Source organism: Halichoeres trimaculatus, unplaced genomic scaffold (assembly GCF_033239565.1).
Source record: "Halichoeres trimaculatus isolate MK-OKI-2021-1 unplaced genomic scaffold, fHalTri1.1 fHalTri1_scaffold_11, whole genome shotgun sequence".
NCBI lineage: Eukaryota > Metazoa > Chordata > Actinopteri > Labriformes > Labridae > Halichoeres > Halichoeres trimaculatus.
The window spans coordinates 6,867,640-6,891,307 of NW_027437189.1; the positions used below are offsets into that span (position 1 = coordinate 6,867,640).

The 23,668-nt window shown below is 39.8% G+C and overlaps 2 protein-coding genes across 4 annotated transcripts in view; both read right to left on the bottom strand.

Moving 5' to 3' along the window:
- Window positions 1-2,605: 2,605 nt before the first annotated feature.
- rsbn1 (round spermatid basic protein 1) lies at window positions 2,606-14,272 on the bottom strand. Its single transcript, XM_074682190.1, has 7 exons — window positions 13,600-14,272; window positions 10,262-10,905; window positions 7,272-7,409; window positions 6,827-6,969; window positions 6,577-6,744; window positions 6,208-6,316; window positions 2,606-4,742 (listed from the first exon to the last, which is right to left on the bottom strand). The coding sequence occupies exons 1-7, from the start codon at window positions 14,174-14,176 to the stop codon at window positions 4,206-4,208; spliced, it is 2,316 nt and encodes a 771-aa protein (XP_074538291.1). The 5' UTR covers window positions 14,177-14,272; the 3' UTR covers window positions 2,606-4,205.
- Window positions 14,273-16,646: 2,374 nt separating this feature from the next.
- magi3a (membrane associated guanylate kinase, WW and PDZ domain containing 3a) overlaps window positions 16,647-23,668 on the bottom strand; it is a 205,659-nt gene continuing 198,637 nt past the window's right edge. The window contains exons 18-22 of one of the 3 annotated variants that reach the window (XM_074681145.1): window positions 22,911-22,986; window positions 22,623-22,760; window positions 20,767-20,905; window positions 20,389-20,481; window positions 19,405-19,543 (exon numbers count right to left, since the gene is read on the bottom strand). In XM_074681145.1, coding sequence (XP_074537246.1) covers window positions 20,429-20,481; window positions 20,767-20,905; window positions 22,623-22,760; window positions 22,911-22,986 — 406 coding nt within the window. In that variant the 3' untranslated portion in view covers window positions 19,405-19,543; window positions 20,389-20,428. Of the gene's footprint in view, window positions 19,544-20,388; window positions 20,482-20,766; window positions 20,906-22,622; window positions 22,761-22,910; window positions 22,987-23,668 lie in introns of all 3 variants that reach the window. The other 2 variants (XM_074681146.1, XM_074681144.1) reach the window with 2 other exon arrangements.

The following is a 23,668-nucleotide window of genomic DNA, read 5'->3' on the forward strand; positions in this document are numbered from 1 at the left end:
TCCTGACAGTAAACAGAAACAAAGCTTTCTTCTTTCCCTCGGAACTACGCGAAATTCGACCGTTAGAATTTGAGGCTCAATGTAGTCATGAAACAGTTAATTTGCCCCTGAAAAAAGCCTTACCTGGGGGGTAGGACCATAGGGTAGTACTTTTTGGGTGTTGGGAGACTTGACCTAGCTCAAACCTCCGGGCTTGAAATATGAGCGGAAGTGCTAAAAACTGCAGTTCGTCCGTTAGCCGCTTGAAGTTGGCTCCGGAAGTACTAGCAACCGCATACACGCCAAAACAAAAAAAAGCAATTTTTTCCATAAGCAGAAATAAACCTATTTACAGCCTGGTTTGCAAAAAAAAAAAAAAAAAAGTCTCCTATCTGTATCGCTAATTCTACTGACAGTGAACTGATGGGGGGTGAATTGTTTTCTGACTCAGCAGCTCAGACCGCGAGTCCAGCCAATCAGAAGCTCAGCTCACCTGATTGACAGGCGGGCAGCCTATGATTGTTGACGAAGAGGCACAAAGCCCGCCTCATTTTCAATTAAGCTCGTGCCAGCAATTTTTCTCAGAAGAAACGCATAGCTTACATCGTCCATTTATTGTATGGTCTATGGACTTGTCTTGTGAGGCCTCCATCTCTGTCATGTGACTAAAGAAACCATGTAGGTAAAACAATATCAACTAACAGATGCCAGATATAGTAAACAAACCCATAAATGTTATATAATACTTTCTATTACTAAAATATTGGGGTTTTTTTTAATTTAAGGAACATTGAAAATGATTGGCTGGCAACATTAAGTCCAGAACTCAACCCCCATGCAGAAAATTTAGGCAAGATGAAAAATGATCCGTACAGATATATTTAGCAGTCAAAGTAAAGTCTTTGTCTTGTGTTGCTAAAGGCATGGGAACATTAGTGTTGAAGTTCTCAGGAAATATATTGACACCATGTCAGAGACAAAAGCTGCTTTAACTGCTGCAAAAGGTGGACAAACCAAAAATTAAATTCAAAGTAGAGAAAAATAAAAGGGCTCACTTCATCTGATATTTGTTGAGCTCAGAGCAACCATCTGCATGTTTCATGATCAGGATTTGGAGGCAAAACAAGGTCAGCGTTCTCACATCTGTTGGGTGTTCTAATAATTTTGGCCACCACTGTATGTAATTTTAAATAAAAGGTTTTCAATGTTAAATGGTGACAACAGTAACAATTTTTCTAACTCACTGTCCTTCACAACTGATAACAGAGTATACTATGCAATTTTATGAGAACGAGCACCTCCTCTCTGCTCTCATCAGTGCAGGGCAGGTGCGGTGAGTAATTACAGTATTTATCAGATTCTTTATGAAAGGGTGACTGTTTGACAATGTCAACAAGTGCATCCACAAAACTCACAAACTAAACATGGGCCATGTGCATTCAGCTACACGGCGTAATATTATCAAAAACTAATATTGTCCACAGGTTAAGATAAGTGTATTTTGCATTTATGAGTGAGGTAAAAACAGGTGAGATTTGAAAGAAAACATGACATAAAACAGAATACAAGGTGAGATTTTCCTTGCTTTATGGTATAGAAAGTTGAAATTGGTGCAAAATAATGATTGGAGCATTTGTTGCTCAGTGCTGTTCTGTTGGTTATGGCTGCCTGTTACAGCAGCTCTCTCTTCTTTATCCGTTTTTGTGATATTTTCATCTCTTTTCCATCACCTTTGCATTTGGAGAGGATCATAACTTTGTGTGGTTCATTTGTTGGTCATGGTCACCAAACAGGTTTTGTCTTCAGTGATATTTTTACTATTTTTGCTCCTGTGTTTGTCTGGAGATCCTACATGTAATCATGGCCACATTGTTTACATGTGAAATTAGCTGTTAGCAGTCTGTGGCATGTCATTGCTAACTGGTGCAGGGCCTGATGTTTCCCACAAGGTGAGGAGAAGGAGGTAAGGATGATTCTGGTTCTCAGGTGTGAGCTCAGAAGTGACAACATCAACCTGTCCTATTGGGAATGTAAGATCTATCTCCAATAAGATGGACTAGCTAGCTGTGCTAACCCAGCAACAGAGGTAATACCAGAAGGCAGAGTAGCATCATGCTATTCACAGACATGGCCAACAGAGCTAACACCAGACACCAATGCCACATCGGAAGAACTTCACCTGCTGTGAGCAGACAGGATCCAGGAGACAGAGACTGAACAGACTGCTGAAGAAGCTCAGTCCTGGACCCTGAGGAGGTGGAGGCTGGCTGAACTGGAGAATGATGGACAAGCTGTCATCATCTATTTTCTTATTGAGCTTTTTGCACTTTCTATACACTTTCTTACTTTTGTTTTCTTGATTGCTGCTGTTACTCCTCCTGAATTTCCCTTTGGAGATAAAGTATTTTCTATTCTATTCCATTCTATTCTAAAATGATCAAAATTGAAGAAAAGAAATGTACGAAAATGTTTGCAAAATTCTCAAACTGTAGGAAGATGTTAATGTGCATTTTAATGTGTTTCTTGAATATTAAACTTCCACCCTTACCACTGTGAGTATACGATCACTCTGAGAACACATCTAAACAAATATGACAAAATACTTATGTGACAGTTTTGTATCCATCTGTTTATTTCTATATCGATCTAGTGATAACAGGACCCTAAAAGAGACACATTTCCTGAATAGGATCTAGTATGTAGTTATATTTCAAAGTGATGCTATCATGAACTTTTTCTTTGCTCCCAATGACATGCAGGTTTAGAAATTGAAAAGCATTATTTGAGCAATTTTTCTCATCAATAAATAAAACAAAAAACAATTTCACATCAGGTGCAAGTTTATCTTGCCATCCTATTCATCTACAAACAAATTAAATAAGTTAGGCTAACTGTACAGTACAAGGCACTAAGACGCAGTCAGCGCTAGAGAAAAGGCAATCTTACTTTTTCACTTTAAGTCCTCGGTGAGGCTCAGGTGGACAAAAACAAGAGCGACTGACGAAAATAAAGATCATTTCAGGACCACAACGTCCCTTCTATTGCAGAGCGGTTGTACAGTTTCTGTTGGAGGCCTTCGGTTTTGAAACCAAGCACGATCTGTTCATAGTAAAGCCACACAGTTTCACAAAGAGAGGTGAACAACACACCAGAAACCCGTCAAATGATGCTCTGAGAGGCATTCACTACAACTACAGGTGAGAAAAACACAAACTGAGTGACTTGAGTGTGCTGAAAAGATTCACATATCCTCAGCTACAAAACCAAAACATATTTACAAACCGCGCTCCGAAGACATTCTCCATACCTGAAGATTCAGACGATAGCTGCAGCAGCTGCAACTCAGTCCTCATACTCCTTTAAACGTAACTCTAATTATTCATCGGCGGTTATGAGACCTGCATTCATTGAGTCTGCTCAATCTTAAGAAAATAAATAAGATAAAAAATGTATCAACAGTAAAAAAGAGCACAGTATAAAATGCAATTTAAATAAAGAAATGCACAAACTGCATCCTGTGAGGCTGACTAATGACATTTGAAGTGCTCATGGTTGAGTAAAAAAAAGGGAAAATGTTTCTTTAAATTTTAAATTTGTCACATTAACAAGCTGTGACCGAGGAAATTTAACAGGGCAAAGGTTTGCAGATAACTAATATTAGAAGTGCAACTGCAAAAAAAAATCTCACCAAGCATTTTAGTCATATTTCGTTAAAAAATGTCTTTTCAGACTTAATATTAGCCACTTTCACTCGACACGTCCAGAAAAATGGCTTATTAAGACAAAAACACTTGATAAGATTTCATTTTCTGCAGTGTGAAGCTGACGACTGACAGGTCATCTGGAAGTCTCTTCCTAAAAAAATAAATAAAACAGTAAAAAGTCAGTGTCATGCTTCCAGACAACCACCTGCCACAGACTCTCACCTTATTAATAAACTCTGCTTTAAAAAAAAGACCTTAACATGTGCCTCTTCTTGTGAGCGTGGCTGAAAAATGAGTCTCTTCATATGTTACATACTGAAAGATGAGCCAGTTAAGGATGCTTTCAAATTAAAAATAACAAAAATGGGTTTAGAGTATGCTTTGGCAGAACAAAAAAGTCTCCAGAGAGATTTAAAGATTTAAAAACTTTAAAGAATAATTTATGAGGAAAAAGTTCCTGATTTACACAGTTCAGTCAATGCTTTTTAACCTCCCTCAGACTGAAGAAAGGGAGCTGAGAGCTCATTTGGGGAGCTCCGCTGTGTGGCACAGATTAGGAAGTGAAGCCTCTTTTGAGGGTGTACATCCAGAGTGAACTGGCTCCAGAGACAGATGTGGTTCCTGGTACGCTGGTGGCAGGTGAGCAGATTTTGTGGGCTGAGGGGCGGCCGGCTGAGGCTCCTTCGGAGGTGTCGCCGGCCTCTGGAACTCCGGCTCTTCAGTCTTCGCCACCCCTCCTTGGATGTTGTCTCCCTGTGGTCGTGCACACGGGGTGACGGTGGAGTCGGGCATCGCAGGGGAAGAGAATGACACCCGCCCTGAAGTGGGGCTGAGGTCGTTGGGCCGCTGCTCCTCCTCCTCTTTGTCGTTCTTCTCTGGGTGGTACTGTTTGAGGCGGATGTGCCAGGCCAGGCTGCAGACTGCTGACACCGTCTTAAACTGGTGGATGACGTTGCGTGGTATGAAGTAGATGTCATTGTCGCAGAGCTGGACACGCACGTAGCGGATTCCTTCTCTGCGCAGCTGGTTGAGCTTGGCATCGTCCACCCACTGGACACACTGTAAGAAGACGTGCAGAAGTTACATGTTATAAAATCAAAGCTAGTATAACCATAGACTGCTTTCCAAACCGCCTACTACATACTACATGTGAATGTAGTATGTAGTAGGCAAAACATACTGCCTACTGCTTTTGCATGTGGTATGTAGTATGACTGTTTTGTTGGGTCTGTTTTGTAGTATACTACTCCGGTTTCCAGTCTCAGAAGGCGGAGCTACAGATGATGTTTTTTTTTTTTTTTGCCTTTAATATATATAAACAAAACAATCTATGGGCAGATCTCTGCATTTAGTTGTTTTGTTAATCATATCAAACAGAATCATCATTCTTAATTTCTAATCTTACACCAGAATTTATATCATTGACTGAAAATAAATCTGAATTTTTATTTTTACAGCTAATAAAAAAACACTTCTATATAATCCATGTATGGTTAAAAAGGGGTAATTAGTCTTTTATATGTGCTTTAATGAATTTGTCGAAGTAAACACCACTTTTTCAACCAGAAATGACAAGATTTAAAGGTGTTTATTTCTTATCACTTCACTTCTATCTCACGGACCATACAACGTTAGTATTGTTTAATTGTAGTTATAATGCTGACTCATTCCACTAGATGGCGGTAATTCACCAAAACCCGCCACCTGCATTGACAAACAGCATCAGCGTGGTGCATTGTGGGAAACAGTATGCCAGGTAGACTGGTCCTTTGCAAACAGAGAGATTTTCCTGGATCAGTAGGACATGCGGGCATTTTTGGCATACTGCAGATTTTGCAAGTTTTCATGTACTGACTACTACATACAAATTTTAGCCAAAATAGTAGGCACTGCTAGTGTAGTAGGCGGTTTGAAATACAGCCATAGACTGTAAAAAAAAAAAGGATGTCATATTGCTCAGCTCAAAGTGAGGTAGCCACAATAACTGCTCCCCCTGGTGGCTGCTGGTGGTGTAGGTAAACAATCTAGCTCCCCAGTCATTCCAGATGGGCTATGGTCAAACTTTAAAAAATTAATTCACCTCGTAGAAATTTTTCTCAAGTCCTTTTGTTTTTATTAGTTATAAGAGGTTAAAAACGAGGCTTTACGTAACGTTTAATGATGATTAACAGCTAATGTTCTGTTGTATTTTTTTTAGGGGATTGTAAAATATGTCAGCAGGGAGAGACAAGAAGAGGTTAGACTCTCGAAAGCAAAAAATAGTTATTATTTTTGTCACCTAGCTCCATTCAGATTCTCCCAGAATCCCTCACAGTCTCTAGTGCGCAAACTCTGGCCGCACAACGGCTACCAGCAGCCTGAGTGATGATGATAATGTCTACAGACTATATCAGGAGCCGTATTTTACCATAAAATGCACATCATGTGAGTCAGAGAGAAACATTTCACCCTCCATCCAGAAAACAAAGACTGAAATGAAGAATTTGAATTTGTAAAAATAGATTTTTTGACAAAGAATAGGTACCTGAGACACTGGGGGCTCATAGAGATCCAGCTGCAGCCTCTGGACCACTTCATTGAAGTCTCCAGCTTGGAAACACACAACATCTTTGGTTATCCGAGGTCGGTTATTCCTGCAGCATTTAGAAAGGCATAAGTTAACACTCTGTACTTGATTCATTCATCACCAGCAACTGAGTTATTTTCATTTCCTCAACAGGTACTTCGGCCTGTCAACACGCAGTAAGAGGAAATGTGACAGGAATACTTCACCAGCATATCTGTGACAGAATCAGTAAAGAGAGAAGACTCACAGCTTTGTCCCCGGAGGCTGCCAGAATAAATACATCATAAAGTTCCTCATAGCTGCTCTAAATCTTTAACACACACTCACCATTCTCCAAAGTGCACTGCCTTCAGCACCCCGACAGCAGCCGTGCTCTGCCAGTCAAAGCTCTGACCGACATGGTCAGCGTGTGCCTTCGTTCGGTCTTCAAACAGAACCTCTCTGGGCTCGCTGGCTCTCGGTAGATAGTGCAGATTCTTTATCTCATTCATGGACCTAAAGTGAGAGTTATAAAAATGTCAACATGAATCATGAAAATGAGAATGAATACAGGTTCCTCTTGACGTTTTGGTCCTACCTGCGTCTTTTGAATGGTGACTTGGGCATGTCAGCTGTAGGGACCATTTGTTCTCCTGGTCTCACCCACATGATGGGTCCGTCGTCACTTTGGGAGCGGCAGTCCAGCTTCAGACTGGAGAGACTGCCCCATGGTAGAGTCATCTGTAGTGACAGACAATCACACAAAAACACACATCAGTGAGCTTTAGCTTTGTTATTTTTTTTTCTAAACATGTTAAACACACTGGAGAGAGCTTTAAACAGCAAGACTGCAGACTTTTTATGGCAAACAATTACATTAGATGACAAGAAACTGTTATAACAAACTCACTGTGATTTATTTTCCATTATTTGATAAAGTACAACACATGCTGATGTGGTTTCGTTTTCCTGAGTATCAATTACCTCCACTGTTTGAAAATAAATGAAGCAAAAACTATTTCAAATGAATTATTTACACTGACCTTGAGAAATGGAGATTCCTCCAGCATGTCGAGAAACTCCGGGAAATAGTCTCCAACTTCTTCATCCACAGCTCCGACCAGGCTGATCTGCCTCATGGGTCCAGACCGGTACGTCCCTGAACAGTAAGTCCGGCTCACCTGAGATTAAAAAAACAAAGACCTCAGGTGTCAGTGTGTCCAATTTAATATCTCTCAAAGTCATTTTTTCTCCATAACTAGTTTTTTTTCCAGGATTGCACGTCTCCAGAGTGTTTTTAATGCATGTAAAATAATATGTGTATTATCTTTGTCCCTTTGCCAGTGAGAACATCATAGATTTTATAACCTCTGTGTAAACAAAAAGGTACAGCTCTTAGAGGTAGATGTGAATCTTTTTTCTTTTTGTTTTTTTTTTAACCAGCGAGTACGGGTCACAGGGTGTTATCCAATGTACAACTACAGCCTCAGCCTCAGTCAGTTTCTCGTCTGCGAATCCTTTTTTCATTGCAAATCACACATATTTCTTAATGTCCTCTTTCAGTCCACTATTTAACTTAAATGCATAAATATTTGTATACTTTTTTTTGCAGAAAACATTTTTTAAATGTTTTGCTTACTTACTTGTTTTTCTATTTGTGATATATGGTGTTTATTCATACAACCTTGCACAGAAGGAGAACAGTTCAAAACCAGAGTCAAATTCCTTGTATTCTTTGAATATACTTAGCAAACAAATACGGTGGCTGGTAGGTGTTACACAATTTGCAAAAGCCACAACAAGAATGCAAACACGGGAACACGAATGCAAAAGCTACAACACAACAGAAGTACAGCCACAACTGCCACCTGGCAATTTATGCATGTAATGTACATCTGTTTATGTGTCTGTTTTTTTTTTTTGTTTTTTTTTTATTACATATGTAATTTTTGTTGATCTTTCTACCTGATTTATTGGATTTATTTTAATATTATTATTATTATTATTTATTTAATTATTTTAATTTGAAGGTTTTTTTTTATTTAATTTATATTTTATTTTAATATATATATCTACATATATTTATATCTGCAACACTGTCTGGCTTTTAATTCAAAGTTGGGAATTTTTTTTGTTCTGTGTTATGTAAAAAAACAATAAAAAATACCTTGTTCAAAGAAAAAGAAGTACAGCCACAATGGAAGTTAAACGAGGTTAGCTACCCCAACGGACACAGAAAAGTTAAAGTAAAGAAAACATAAGAAATTAATTGTTTTCTTTCTTGACTTCAGCTATGATAAATAGTTTCGTAGGGGTCTCACCTTGTGATATAGTGCTTATATATTTAGATGTTTTTATAATGTGTCATCTTATATTTATCGTTATGAATCAGTCATGTCTTAACGTTAGCATTAAAGCTGTATTTGTCATAGCTGGAGTTAAAAAAAGAAAACAATCATTTCCTAACTTTTGCAACTTTTCTGTGTCCATTATGATAACTGTCCTCTTGACTTCTGTTGTGTTGTGGCTTTTGCAAATCATCTGACCTACCGACTACCGTAAATAAAGGCTAAACTGACTCTGATTCTAAACTTGACCTAACTTAACCTTCAAACCTCTGGTTTCAACAAGGGAAAACCAAAAAAAATCCTTTGTTTTTAGCATATTTGTTACCGTTACTGTATAGTAAGTCCCATTCCTACTGCCCAATTGTTAAAAAACACCTGCAAGAGTGACTCCTTGGGAGGCTAAACAACTAAACTGCCCCCTTGAGGTGAAAAAAAAAAACACTTAAAACTATCCTGGTTGAAATATGATAAACTGCCCTCTCTAGAGGCAAAAATGTGTGATGAAGTTCTCTCAAAAACATGTGGAATTTAGTTCCCTCTTCAGTTGCGAGAACGTGCTGTGTGTGTTTTTTTTTTTTGCCTGAGAATGCGACTGTGACCATACCTTGGTATAATTTTCTACAACTGGAAGATGCACAAAAGAAGAAGACCACTCAAACAGGTTTAGTTTAAAACCTGAGAAAACTGCAGAGATTTTGTGTGAGCTGACAAAAAGTTATGTGAGGAACAAAACCAAAATCAAGTGCAAACTTTGCTGGTCAAATTAGAACAAAATAACTACCATACAGGAAGAAGGAGGGTGGCTATTGACCAAATCTTTGAATACTGCCCACTGTCTATAGTACTTTATAATTTAAGTGCTCATCCTTTTTCTCCTTCCTTTTTGCACCTACAATAACAAGTTAATGACCAGGAAGTGACAGCAGCAACTACAGCACATCATTTCTCGACTATTTTAGCTCAGCAGAGGATCCTTTTGTGCATTTAAGAGAGGCTTCATCTTAATATTTCTAAACTAATGTGGAAACTGGTTCTTATAATCAACTCCCCTGGGGTCTGAAGTAGAAGCTGCAGACTTTAGTTTGACAGATTTACACCAGTAGATGTAATTTATCATCAGGCAGCTGCATAAAAAGTTTGCCTGTTTATAATCATCAAAGCAAAAGGTTGTGAGGCCAAATGAATATGCATAACATTGTTTTTCCTATATGTGGGCGCTGCTCTGATAACAACATGATCTCCCTTCAAAGGCCGTCAGTGCAGTTCCTCTTCAGAGACCTGGTATATTGCAGTGCATATAACAAAGCAGTTAAATACAGGCCATCATTCTGCTCGCACAGCATCAATTTATTCTCTGGAAGCTGGAGCAGTGAAATGATCAAACTAGGTCTGCTCTCCTTCCCTGCATAAACAGAGCACTGCTGGGCTCTCTGCAGAGCCAACATCACACATGCAAACATCCTGGCTCACTCTTTCTCCTCTCTGCCATCTCTCCCAGGCACTGAGGCAAAGTCTCATCCTGCATGGTGAGAAAGCAGCTCTGTTTGATCTCGAAGAAAAAGGAAAACCTGGCAGAAGCTTGGGTTTTTACACTCGAAGGTAGTGTACCTTGGACTGACTCAATTACTTATCACAAGCTTGGATCAATATGAAGATGGTTGTGAAGGAAATAAGAGAAAAATCACCTGAGAGTGAAAGTTGGCGATGGTGGTGGTCTCGATGTCCTTCTTTCCCAGGATCTCCATTTTGACTGGTGTGTTAGGGAAGTTGAAGGCGAAGTAGTCCAAGAAGTCAGGGAGATACGCGGCTGCACTGTGCACCACAGCCAGGGCATACGTGGCTGCACCTCTGGGCTTCTCAGCTAACGCCAGATCCAGAAACTCCTGCGCGAAACACTCCATCTGTGCTGGATTCAGACACGCCAGCTCATCGGCATAAGCATGCAGAACCAACCCTCCACCGTTAGCTTGCCTTTCCTCATGCATGAAGCGCCCATAGGTGCCCGTCTGCAGGCAGGAGCTGCGGATGTAGTGGTCCTGATGGGAGAGGAAGGGGGCGTGTTCCAGTTTGAGAGGGTGGAGGAAAGGTTGGTGGTTGTTGACAGGGTCCCTGCGATTGTTTTCATGCTTGAGGGATGAGTCGGGGCTAACTGGCAGGGTGAGATCTGCTCCAAGCCCTGAACACACAGTCTGCACCGCTTTGTTGTGCACATGTCGGACCTTTTTGGTGCTGCGCTCTTCTTCTCTGTGCTTCTTCTTCTTCTTTTTCTTCTTCAGGAGGTATTCCTCGAGAGTTAGAGACTTGATGTTCTCATTGTTGGGCTTTGGCTCTGAAGGGGAGGAGAAAAGTGACGTTAAAGTGGTATTTAATAAAAGAGCAGTCAAGACAACGTATTTATGTGTAATCATTTCCAAAGTATCAGAATTGACTTGGGCAGCCGGTCCGGTTCCTTATCTGTTCAGTGTAAATCGAAGATCAACAAAATGCCTAAACATGTGCTATGAAAGAGATAGGTAAGAAAAATTACCTGTCCCTTCAAACTATCTTTAAAAATATTGTCATCAGCTGTGGACAAAACATCTTAAACGACTCTTATCATGGTCTTTATTCAGAATATGAATTGTTGCCCTCTAAGAGGATGGTTCAGAGCTACCTGAGTTAAAAGTTATCGCTTCAAACCCTCCTTTCTCTCTTAACTTAACAAATTAACTGTGGTAACGTAACCCAATGCTCTAGTCCTGATGTTGATGTTTTTAATGGAAAGCACTTTAGTCACCTTGTGTGTTGTAAAGGGCTCTACAAATTAAAGCTGATTGATTGATTGTGCAGTGGTTCTCATATGGGGTACGCAAGATTAAAATTGTATATAAAAAAAATAGCCACCAAGCAAAATTCCTTTAACACTATGTATTCAATCAATGTTTGAATCAAGTTTAGGTTCATTTAGTGGGTTACTTAAAGGTCCCATATTATGCAAAAATCACTTTATTAAGTCTTTAAGTGAAATTTGTGGGTCTTTGGCTTTCCTCCCAGCCCACAAAATGTGATATTTAATGACAAAACCTGTACTTAGTAGAGCTTGTGAATGTAAAATCCTGACCTAAAACGAGCTGTTTGGATTTTGGGGATTTGCTGACGTCAGCGATTCCCTTTTTTGACCAATCAGGAGCAAGTCTGACTTGATTGGTCCACTGAAGCAGATACCCCTGAATGCCAAAGTTGAAGAGCCATCACTGCTCTGTTTTTGGCTGTAAACAGCCACATAGTTCCATGCACAAGCTTCCCATCTCAAAAAAAGACAAGACTAAGTGGCTAGAGTTCATTTATGAGGGAAATGTGCCAGCTACACTCAGTAAAACTGTGCATGTGTGTGCTAGTCACTTCACGGCTGACTGCTTTTCCAACTTTGGACAGTACAACAGAGGGCTAGCGAATAGACTGGTCCTGAATCCAGGCGCATTACCAACCATCCACCAACAAACCTGGGACCCTGGAAATGTGAGTATTTTAAATGCTGTGTGCTGTGGAGCAGATGTAAGAGCTTTTCCTCAGTGTCCCCCCTGTCTCTGTGTTAGCTTCAGGATGCTAACTTTAGCTGCGGTTAGCCTGTTGTTTTAGCCTGGACCAAAACATGTTACTACCATTTCATGAAGACATCAATGATCCATATTAAACTGCAGAAAAGGAGCATAATATGGGACCTTTAATTCCATTACACCCCTCAAAAGCAAGAGTCTCCTTCAGACCAGGAATGCTATTGAAAAAACTGAGAGATGAGAAAGAAGGCAAAACCAGAACCGGCAAAATTTCACCAGTATTTGGAAAAATATGCTTAATGGGATTTACGTCCACAAGCTGCAACCCGCCCGAGGCATTGTGATTTTCCTGCTGGTAGTCAACAGATACATGAAGCACATCTTCAGGGGCATTTTTTATTTTTTATTTTTTAGCAAGTTTTATCTGAAATTAATTTTGTCTTTTTGTGAAGAAAATTGAATCTATCTATGTTTGAGTTAATAATTTTGGTTTGAGAGCAGCTTTTTGTTTTGATAACAGAAGAGGACACTAAAAGATGACAATTATTTCATTATGAACAAACCCTTCCTTTTTTTAACATGTCTTTAGTTATTTTTTATTTCATAGTTGATGTAGTTGTAGTGTTTCGTGCCTATCAGGTCACGATTTTTAGGGTTAACAAGAGTGTTAATGTCTAAAAAGAATATTTCATAAATCAGACACAAGTTGTACAGCACTGTGCTTTACGTATTTTTTCTGACCAAAATTGCTTTGTGCTTGTTAGGGGGTACTTGGCAGAAAAAAAAAACATTTCACAGACTGTACAACACTGAAAAAAAGTTTGAGAACCACTGCTCCAGGGCTGTCAATTTTACTACTACATTGCTTTGTTTTGAATTTATTGGCATGTATTGTGTCACTGGCACGCCACAGTGAACACAGCTTTTATTCAGTTATCTATTTTACAACAGGCATGTTGCTGTAAAATTGGTATGGATGTATGAATGAATGAAAAATTGACTGTGAACAGCACTGCACTTATGTCCGTGACAAATTTCCCTCCAGGGACAATAAAGTTTATGTCATCTTATTTTATCTTAAAACAAGATTCATGATGGCATGCCAATTATGGATGTATTCTGTCTTTTGAGTGCAGGAAACTAACTTTACACTCATTTCCATGCCCAAATGGTCAACACATACTGCAGCCATACTAATATTCAATTTGGGACAGGTATCTTCTGTATTGGGTTCTGAAAATTGGTACAAAAGTTTTGTGTCACCTCAAAAAGGAGGCCACAGAGGAAAGTTATTTAAAAAAATTTACTCCTGAAACCCCAATTTGACTCCACTTTTTAAAAAATGAACCCAGTAAATAATTAATAAAGAAAAAATCCTCCTTATTTTGGACCTGAAACATCACTTCAGGAGCCCCCAAAACGCACCACACTGTATTTTGAATTAGGCTATCCCCATGTTGGATGAGCATAAAAATCTCAGCACTCACCCTTCTTCTTCTTCGCTTCAGCATGCTTCAAATTGGCCTCAGTATTCTCCTTCTTGGGCTTCACCTTCAGCTCTTTCTCCCGGTGCTTCTCTTTGAAATCCTGGGCTTTGGCCTTGACCATTTTGAGGGGCGTGAAAGTGAAGAGCGCAGGTGGCTCTGAGGGAACCGCTCTCTTCTTCTGCAGCTGCTCCGGTACCTTCCTCCCCGCAGGGGGAGCGGGTAATGGCGGGTGCAGGCTCTTCTTCGTCCCGTTGCTGAGGCCGTGGTGGTGGTGATGGTGATGATGGTGGTGGTGGTGATGTTTGTGCAGGACATGTTTGTCCGCGTTGAAGTTGAGCGGTTTGGGGTTTTGCTGCAGCTGATGCGGCTGGTGGGTCCGGTGCTCGGCGTGTTGTTGGTGTTGGTGGTGATGGAGCTTCACTTTCTTCACCTCTTTCTCGGACTTGTCTCGTTTAACAGCTGACGGTGACAGGTCTCGTTTCTTCTTCTTTTTCTTCTCTTTCATGAATCTATCCAGGCTGACCCTGAATCTGTCTTCTTCTACTTTCGCACGGAGCAAGTCGACTTGGGCTGCCATCTTTGCACGTACAGTACATTTAAAGGTCTCGGAATTTCAACTGCGCAGGCTACGAAAAATTGTAGTCCTTTTATCGTTTATTTGTAGTTTTATTCAATATTTACAGCTTTTGCGCAGGCGTAGCGTATGGAACTGTGGAGTATGTAGTCTGATGAAGTAGCAAAGCTTCATGGGGGTTGAAGTGCGTTCTGTGCTGAAGGCGTGCAGAATCGCACGCACTCACTCCGGCTCAGCTGACGTCATGGTAAATTTATTGACTACCACGAGGCAGTGCTACTTCCCCATTTCACGAGACAGACACAAAACAGATCTGACCTAATTAAACCCAGCAAACCGGCTGTTTACATGGCTGCAATGTGTGCCAAAGCTTTTACTTCAAACAACAACAATGGACGGGTTCATAAAAAAACATCTTACCCTTTCTGTTGTCCCTGCTGAAGAGAGAAAAGAAAAATAAAGTCACATATTTTAAGCAAAACAAGAAAAAATGTTTTTGTTTAGATGCTACCTGACATTATGCCAAGCTTTTCTTTACAAACACAGACACTTATTTAAAAGTCATGCTATTTAATGCAAACGTATCACTTCATTTTATTCTTTCCATCAAATTTGACTGCAAAAACTTGAGCACAAAAATGAACATAATGTTTAAGTTCACCAAATTCTTTCTGCATGTGCTTGTATGACATAGGCTACTGAAACGTTTGATAAGACAATTAGAGGCAACCATTTTTGTAGTCCAACTCCAAGTAAAGCACTCTAGCCCACTAGCACATTAAATGCTTCTTTTACACTTAGCAGTTTATTGAGTTTTACTTTTATGCTATCAGTGTGTTGTTATGTAATTTTATCTCTTTCTGCTGTTATAAACTGCTGGGGACTACAGATGGAAATTAACCTAGCTGCAGATTAGCAAACTCTAGCATATTTAAATGGATGCTATGCTAAAAAATGTATCAATATGCAGTTTCTCTTTAAATAAATAAATTGTTACAATAGAAAAACCTGGTGATGGTTCAGTTGCTTACAGTAAAGGCACATCCTAATCCTCAGTAGAAATGGAAGTAAATAAATACTTGTTTTTGTGAACACATGAGGGTCAAAATTTTAAGACTGATCAGGTGAAATAACCTTTAACCCTTTATGCAGAACATGTCATATTTCATACCTAAAAAAAAAAAAAAATATACAGGAAAATCATTGCTGATTTTTAAGAGGTTGTGGTAAGGGTTGAGGAAAGAATAACACCTTAGTTGTTATTCTCTTTTTTGATCATTTTTTTCTGCATTAAAAGAATGCGTGTCAATGTGTCAAATACATCATAAATATAATGAATAAAATGCAATAAAAGCAATATTTTTTTTTTAATTTTGTTGAATTTTTTTTTAAGGGGTTAATGAACATCTCAGAAAAAAAAGAGAGAGAATAAAATTTCTGTCTATTTTTGGATGGGTCAGGTTTTAAATGGTTAAACTATGGTGGCGTTTATCGTGGTTGTAACAAGTTAAGTCATAAAAAACAATATTTTGGTGATTTTTAATACTTTATGCTTCAAAACCAAACAAAATCTGTCATTTTTATGAAATTAATGTATACTGATAGTATAAAATGCACCAAAGTTTATGAAAAAAAAAAAAAAAAAAATCTATACCAACTTTTACATCCAGAAAATGCTACATACGGATGGGAGAGGGATAGAGCAGCTGCTATTGTCATAATAATAATAATAATAATAATAATAATAATAATAATAATAATAATAATAATAATAATAATAATAATAATTGTTATTATTATTATTATTATTATTATTATTATTATTATTATTATTATTAGGTTGCACTTGAAGTTTAGCCTCTTTGCGGCTGCTGTATGTCTCTCTGCTCTGCCCTCTGTCACAGCCACTATACATCACTCCATCACCCACAGGTTGGCAAATGCTCATATTTTGCAAGGACCCTTTAGTATGATTTAAAGACAGAGACATGTTGAATTTAAGTGTTTTAGAGGCAAACAAAGAGCAGGGGAGCAAATCAGCGATCCTGCAGACTGTTGATGAAGAGCATCACAGCAATGCACATGAAGTGCACGCCCATGAAAAGAGCTCATCAGCAAGAAATTAGAAAATACAGACAGAATGCACACAGCAGGTTTATTCACTGCCACAAACATCCTCTGGATGATGAGTCAGAGGAAATGTTTAGCTCAGCCTTTACAATTATAGGGAAAGACTCATTCATTTGGCCTTCCATTTCTATCAACAGGATGTTTTGGTCAGTGCTTCTGAATATTAATGTACACTGTGTGCAAAATAGAAATAAAACGTTGCTTTGGTACTGAAACAGGTACCAGGTATTCTGGTACTGAGACGACTCTAGCAGCAACCCACTGAAAGAGAGTAGATTAAAACAGATAAAGAAATAAGTGTCCTGATTCACATTTATTCAGTAAACCTTTATTTATCAGTGCATGAAAGGAATGCCATGACCAGGTTATTCTTTCACCCATTTTATATCATCTTTTCTCACTTCCCTTAAAAAAATAATGAAACGATTTACAGAGGATTTTTTTTCTGCATGAAGGCAAATATTTATACAGGTGCTGTACAATTTATAAACATTTACATCTACCATGATGTCAAAACTAAAAGTTTATTTTTTTAACCGTTGGAGCAATGCAAGGCCACAGTATCATACATGGTAATGGCATGAATATTAATTAATACAGTAGCCTGTCATATCAACAATAAAGTGGACAATAAATTAGTAAGGAGCCTTAGAGACCAGTAGATGCATGTGTTCCTATTGTACATCTCTAAACAGGCAGATGAGGGTGCAGTTCGAGCAGTGACTAGTTTGTGTAAAGCAGTCAGTGAACCACTAGATGTCGCTCTACTCCACAGTAGGAACATTGACACAACGATTTGTCCTCAGAGATGGGTACAAAGTGATTCTAATAAATTACACGAAGTATCTGTAATTTTCATCTTGGACTTCCATAAAAAAAGCAAATCGAGCCATTTTCACATTATGCAGCAAAAACCACCAGAGGGCAGCATTTTCTGATGACTTAACAAAACCAACCGCCTTCTCAGGCTCCATTTCTCACAAAAAAGTGCCAGCAATGGTGTTGATTATGATAAACAGCAAACTAAGCAAACAATGTACACACTATCTTTCACATTGAGGGTAATACACTAAATAAAAAATTTGATCAAAAATAGATTTTGAGGTTAGAGTGGAGAAAAGCCATATGCTTCTTGTGCCTACATTTATATCGATAAAAATATCTCTTAAAGTTTAAAGTCCAAGGCAGAGAGCTCTCTTCTCTTTACAATCAGGCTCTTTTACTTCAACCCATCTATATCATCTGCAAATATATGAGTCATAACTTTGTTAAATTATATTTTGGATTAAGTATAGTTGATGCTACAGCATATCTAAAACACCTACCAGTCCTCTTGTTTACACACATTTAGCTGGAGGACTTAAAGTACAGAGCTGCTACAGAGTAGACGGCGTTATGAGTCAGGCTTGTTTGTTTACAGACGATGACAGTGCAGAAATAGAATGTATAGATGATCGCTTTGTTGTGTTATTAGTTCGAATGGTGATCTGCACATTCTATTTCTACCATTGAGTCCACATCAAAGGTGAAATGAGTCAGAATGGATACGTGTACTGACAGTTTGTTTACATATAATTTCAATAAATTACATTTTTCTTCATTATTAACACACAGGTAACAAACATTAGAACTATAACCACAAGTATCTGGTCTGCTGATTGATGCATATAAAGCTGCAGGGTAGTCTGTTTCAGAGTCTCCTCCTGTATGAGTACAGTCATACTGTTAACAACCCGAGTCAGTCAAAAAATCAGACAGAAGATGTTTGCAGCTGACTTCAAGGGAAAACTCACCAGCCTCACTTTTTCGTACATCCATCATTGACAGGAAGAGTGAGATCAGATCAATCATGTCTGGAAGAGGAGCTGAGTGATTGTATTATTAAGTCATAAACCTTCAAAGTGTCAAAATAAAAAGACAGATCCTTCATGGAGACGGGGAGAGCGGTTCATCTTGCCACCCATAAACAGTCTCACAGTGAGTGCAAAACAGAGCAGCTTCTTTATAACCGGAGTCCCTGATTGGCACAAAACACACTCCAACAATCACACTCAGATCCAACAGTCCACACTAATACTCGTGTAGGTACAAGCACGCGTGTCGGATCAGACGTCAGCACCTTGATGCAAACTGAGCGAGGCAAACTGGGTGAGACAAAGCGATGAGAAGCGATGTTGCTGGTTACACAGTGATCTGCTAAAAAAAATCCTTCAATTCGAGTGTTTATAACGAGAGGCTCAGCTTTATTTCAGTATCCGCAGATGATCCTGGGAAGACGTTAGACATCTGCGTATGATGTGTCCACCTGGGACTGGATCTTGGCAGAACTGGGGACTTTCCATGGACCAGGAGTGATCTGGGCTTTCTTGGTGGTAGTGGCCCCGTTTAAACTGGGATCCTGGATGCTACTGCTGGACCCCCTGGGGTCCTTTTTGTTTGCTTCCTCAGCTGGCCCGAGGTGCTTGTTTTCCTGATATTCCTTATCCCCCTTCTCTCTCCCACTAATCCTCCGACTTAAGGTCCCGCTGTCAGCATCCGACCCCACCCGTTCCCTGTGCGACTGGGAATGGGGTTTCTGTGCTGCTGCTTCCTGCTCAGCCTTTTTGCTCTTCTTGTGGCGTTCACTGGTCCCGAAGATCCTGTCTCCACTCTCCTGCCAGTAGGGGACATCCTCCTCCTTGTACCTCCAGTCCTTTCGTTCTCCTGAGGCACTGCTGGGCTGTTGTCCAGCTGGACGCCTGGGGCTCTGGGGCTCTACCTGGTTCTTCAGGAGTGCAGCAGAATCCTGTTCTCTCTGGGAGGTCTTCCTCGGGCTGGAGGAGCGGTGGTCTCTCTGCCCTTGGGCTTTCCTGTCTCTGCTCATATCCTCCAGGGATCCGCTGTGGCCGCGCTCTGTTTTTCTGGGGCTTGGGGAGCGCTCGAGATGATCTGCAGCTCTCATGGGACTTGCAGACTTGGAATCACCTCCGCCTGTTTTTCTGGGACTGGTTGTACGCTTATGGTTGTGGTGAGAGAGCTGCTGTCCTCTCGGCCTGCCGTGCTCCTGCCCAGACTCGGGGGACCCAGACGGCCTGGAATCTCCTCCGGAGAACTCTTCGAGAGCTGCTGTTTTGGGTGAGGATGGGGACAGCTCCGAGGTAGAGAGGGAGATGGAGGATGGGGAGGCTGGAGATGACTGCCCATCGTTTACAGAAAGTCTGGGGAAGCTTGAGGTTGGAATGGTTACTTTGTCCTTTGAACCTGAGAGACAAGCAGCGGAGATTAAGAAAAGGTTCTCGCAAAATCTATACACTCTAAAAGTACTGCATAAGCATAAATATCCCTTGCGTGGGATATTTCAAACATTCAGCAGGAAGATAATTAAAGATGTCATGCAGCGGGAGCAGAACGTCCCTTTATTGTGAAAAGCTCGCTCACTTTCTGTAATAACCCTCCCTAATATCCCGCTAAATATTTGCCTTGTTTGAGATATGTATCAGCCGACGACATCGCCATCTGTGGAAAAGGTGCTAGCGCTCACCCACCACTGACATTTCAATTTCCCCCAGAGCTGATAAGAATTGCACAGCAGTGATTGAGAGCAGATATATGCAGCAGAAAACCAGAGAGAGAAAAAAAGAAGAGTGGTGCTGAAATGAGAGTTTGGGTTTCTAAAAGCAACAACTCATAAAAATGCATTCCAATGTGGTTTTCAGATTGAACAGTGGATGCCAGTGAATGCACACAGAGCTTTTAACCACATGTCACTGATCATAATTTAGTTAAAGACCTCTCTCCAGGTCAGTGAGGTGTGTGTTCAGAGGCATCTCAGGTTTAATACCCTTAAAAAAAATAACTTGCAGAGTTCTTGCAGATTCCTGCAGGTCTGCTCGTTCTTCTAGGACTCACTGCTTTGGTTCAGCCCAGAGGAAGAGTAACTGCTCTTACTGAACTGATGATTGGCTGTCCACTGAGTGACTGATGGTTATCTAATTGAGGCTGATCATGGGGATGAAGGAAGGGAAGGAGAGGGACACTTAAATCTGCAGATGGATCACTTTGAAAGGAGAGGTCAGAGGAAGAAGTGTGAGGAGTACAAGGTTTACCAAGGTTATTAGGGACAGACCAAGAAAAGCAGTGAGGCCTTTAGTGATGCTCTGGTTTCATGTAGAAGCACAGGGTGGAAGAAGAGTTCAGACCTATAGGAGGAAAAGATAAATAGGTAGAAACAGACAGCCGAGGCGGTGCAGAAAACCGTACAGCACAAAAGGTAGATTGAGACAGAAGAAGTGAGGTAGAATGAGAAGAGAGACAGGTCAAGAGAGAAGCTTGCAACACATGCATGAGATTAAAGAAAGTCAGCACCCTGCTAACAAGCATATCCATACAGAAGCTGCTCTAAAGTATGTATGGCTAATATGCTGTTGCGTAGCTCTAAAATCTACAATGTGTGCACATGCATGCAGCTCTCTGCGGGCACTCACTGTGATCTGGGACCAAGCCCTGGCCCGGTCGGAGCAGCAGATGAACTTTATTGCCTCCTGCTTGGATCAGTTCAATTGCTCGAGTGTGTGTGATGCCCTGCGTGGCCTCACCGTTGATCTCCACAATCTGATCTCCAACCTGTGATGCAGACATGAGGTTACAAGGCATGAACAGGAGGTCTGAAGATTTAATGAGCAGCATGGCCAAGATATTGCAAGGAATGACAGTTATATTTTTAATTCCAGTGTGTCTTCCAAATTAATTGCAATTTAGCAACCACATGTGTCTAGATATTATTGACAGTACCGCCGCAGACTGAACGGTTTTGGTGGCAGCAGTAGTCCTGCAGCAACAATTCAGGGCCATATACAAAACATTAGGATGTGACGTGATATGACATTTGGGGGCGGGATATGGTAAGATATGTTAGCATGCAATAGGATAAATACGACACAACAAGATAATATGCAAAATGATACCCTACCATAAAATATGTCACAATGCAACATGACACGACAAAATTATAATACTTAATGACATATCCTATCTAATCCAATGTGATACGATACAGAACTATACATAAAAATACAACACTCCATGACATACTATAATACAGTTTGATGCCAATTGGTGGTATACAATTTGTTGAGTTACTTAATGTTACGATAAGTTATGATACATTTTAGTAAAGTTACATTTTTATTTTGTTTCAATATGTTTCATTAGGATACTATACTATAGGATGTGATATGCTGCTTTAGGGTGGGAAATAGTATGATACATTACAGTACCATAGAATACAATAGGACACAACATGATAACATACCATTTGTTAAGGTATGAAACTAAACAATACAACACAGAGCAACATGATATGACATAAAAAATACAACTTAATGACACAATATGATCCTGTCTAATGTAATATAATACTAAACTATACAACAGGATACAACACGACACAACATAATATGGTACAGCATGACAGATGTGATCGAAAACATCACGATATGTTACTTTACAAGTTATGATACGTTAGGTTACAGTACGTGAGGTTACAATAGGTCAAGTTAGAATACGTCAAATTTCGAAACCTCTAGTCACTATATGTTAAGTTACGATACATTGGGTTACGATACAACAATTTACGATACGTTAACTTATAACTGTAACGATAAGTTACATAACAATAGGTTAAGTTATGATTTGTTATGATACATCAGGTTACATTGCGGTATATTGTAGTTTGTTACACTTTTGTTTTGTTGCGATGTTTTATGATGAAATATAGTTGCTTTTGTGACAACATACCATGTTACATTACACTACTTTACCCAACACAATGTTATGTTACACAGCAATATGTTATGCATCATTTATTGTCTTAGCTTATGATGCGATACCATACAATATGATACGATGCAACACCATGTGACATAATTAATAATACAAGGATAATACAATATGATCCGATTGGATTAAAAAAGATTATTGATGTTTTTTGTTACCAGTAAAAAATGCATAAAAAAATATAAGCAATAAAAAAACACAGCAACCTATGGTATATTTAAACAGAATAATTTTCAACTCTTTTTAAATAAAGAAACACACACACACACACACACACACACACACACACACAAAAAGCATAAAGGCACTCCTTTAACTCCAGAACTGACCTCAGAATCGATACGTTGGTAAGTCCTCTGTTGTACCAAAGTAATCCACTCCCTACACTATCAGACCTGGAAAGCTCCTGAGTAAGTCCTATCAATTTAATTTGAAGTTCAAAAGTGCAAACCAGCATTACCCAGTTCATTCTGAGGGCAGAGACGGGCGTGTAAAACAAACTCACATGTATCCGTCCGTCCTTAAGAGCAGGCCCTTCCTCGGCCAGTCTCAGGATAAACAGGCCCATGTTGTACTCCTTCCCTCCTCTCAGGCTGAAGCCGAAGCCTCGCTGGCTGCGCTCCAGCTCCACCACAAAACAGCCCTGTAGGTCACAAAGAGGAACATGAGCTTTAAAGACTGGACTGATAAGCAAATAATACCACAGGCCTTTGTCAAACCAAGGAAATTAGGTTTAGATTTAGTTTAAAGAAGAGCAATTAACAGCAAAAAAAGAAAAAAAAACTTGTTTTACCTGCTTTGGGCCCGAAGTGATCAATGTTCCCATATCTTTTAAAAGAAGAGAGTTTCTTACTTCAGTGTCACCATTCCTGCACCAGAGAAAAACACATGAGCATCACAAACTGCCCGACATCAAAGACATTCATATTTTATAGTGTTTGATAAATAAAAAGGAGCAAAGCATGTGAAATCTTTGTGTGCGGTCAAATGCAGTAGCACATGAATTCATTGGCTATAAAACACATTACCAGACACAAAAACACAAATTTTCTGTTGTAGAGTGCATATAAATGTGGGTACTAGTCTGAATGTGTCTTGTTTGTTGGAATGTGTTCGAGCAAGCATATGAAAAGAATATACGAGATATACTGCATAGAAAATGGAGATGGAGTAAAATCCACACCTCCATAACAGCAGCATGAGCCTCTTTGTGTTGGCTTCATTATAAAAACACACAGACACCACCGTAAATCCTGAGCTGTGTTGCTTTCACCCATCCAGTGACAGTAACGGGGGCATACTTTAATGCTTCGCAGAGCTCATTACAATGCCTTTGTGGGAACTTAGCTCCGCTGACACATTATCTGAAGAGTGGGGCTCTTCTTAGCAGCTCTGGCATGCAGAAGAGTTTACGCTCTTCAAGCAGTCAAGCTGACAGCCTTGGCTCATATCTTGCTTTGGCTGACCTTAGGCGTGTGCTGAAGATTATACAGAGAAGAGGGAGGGTACTGCCAGGAAAATGGACAGGGGGCTCAGCAGGGAGACGGGGAA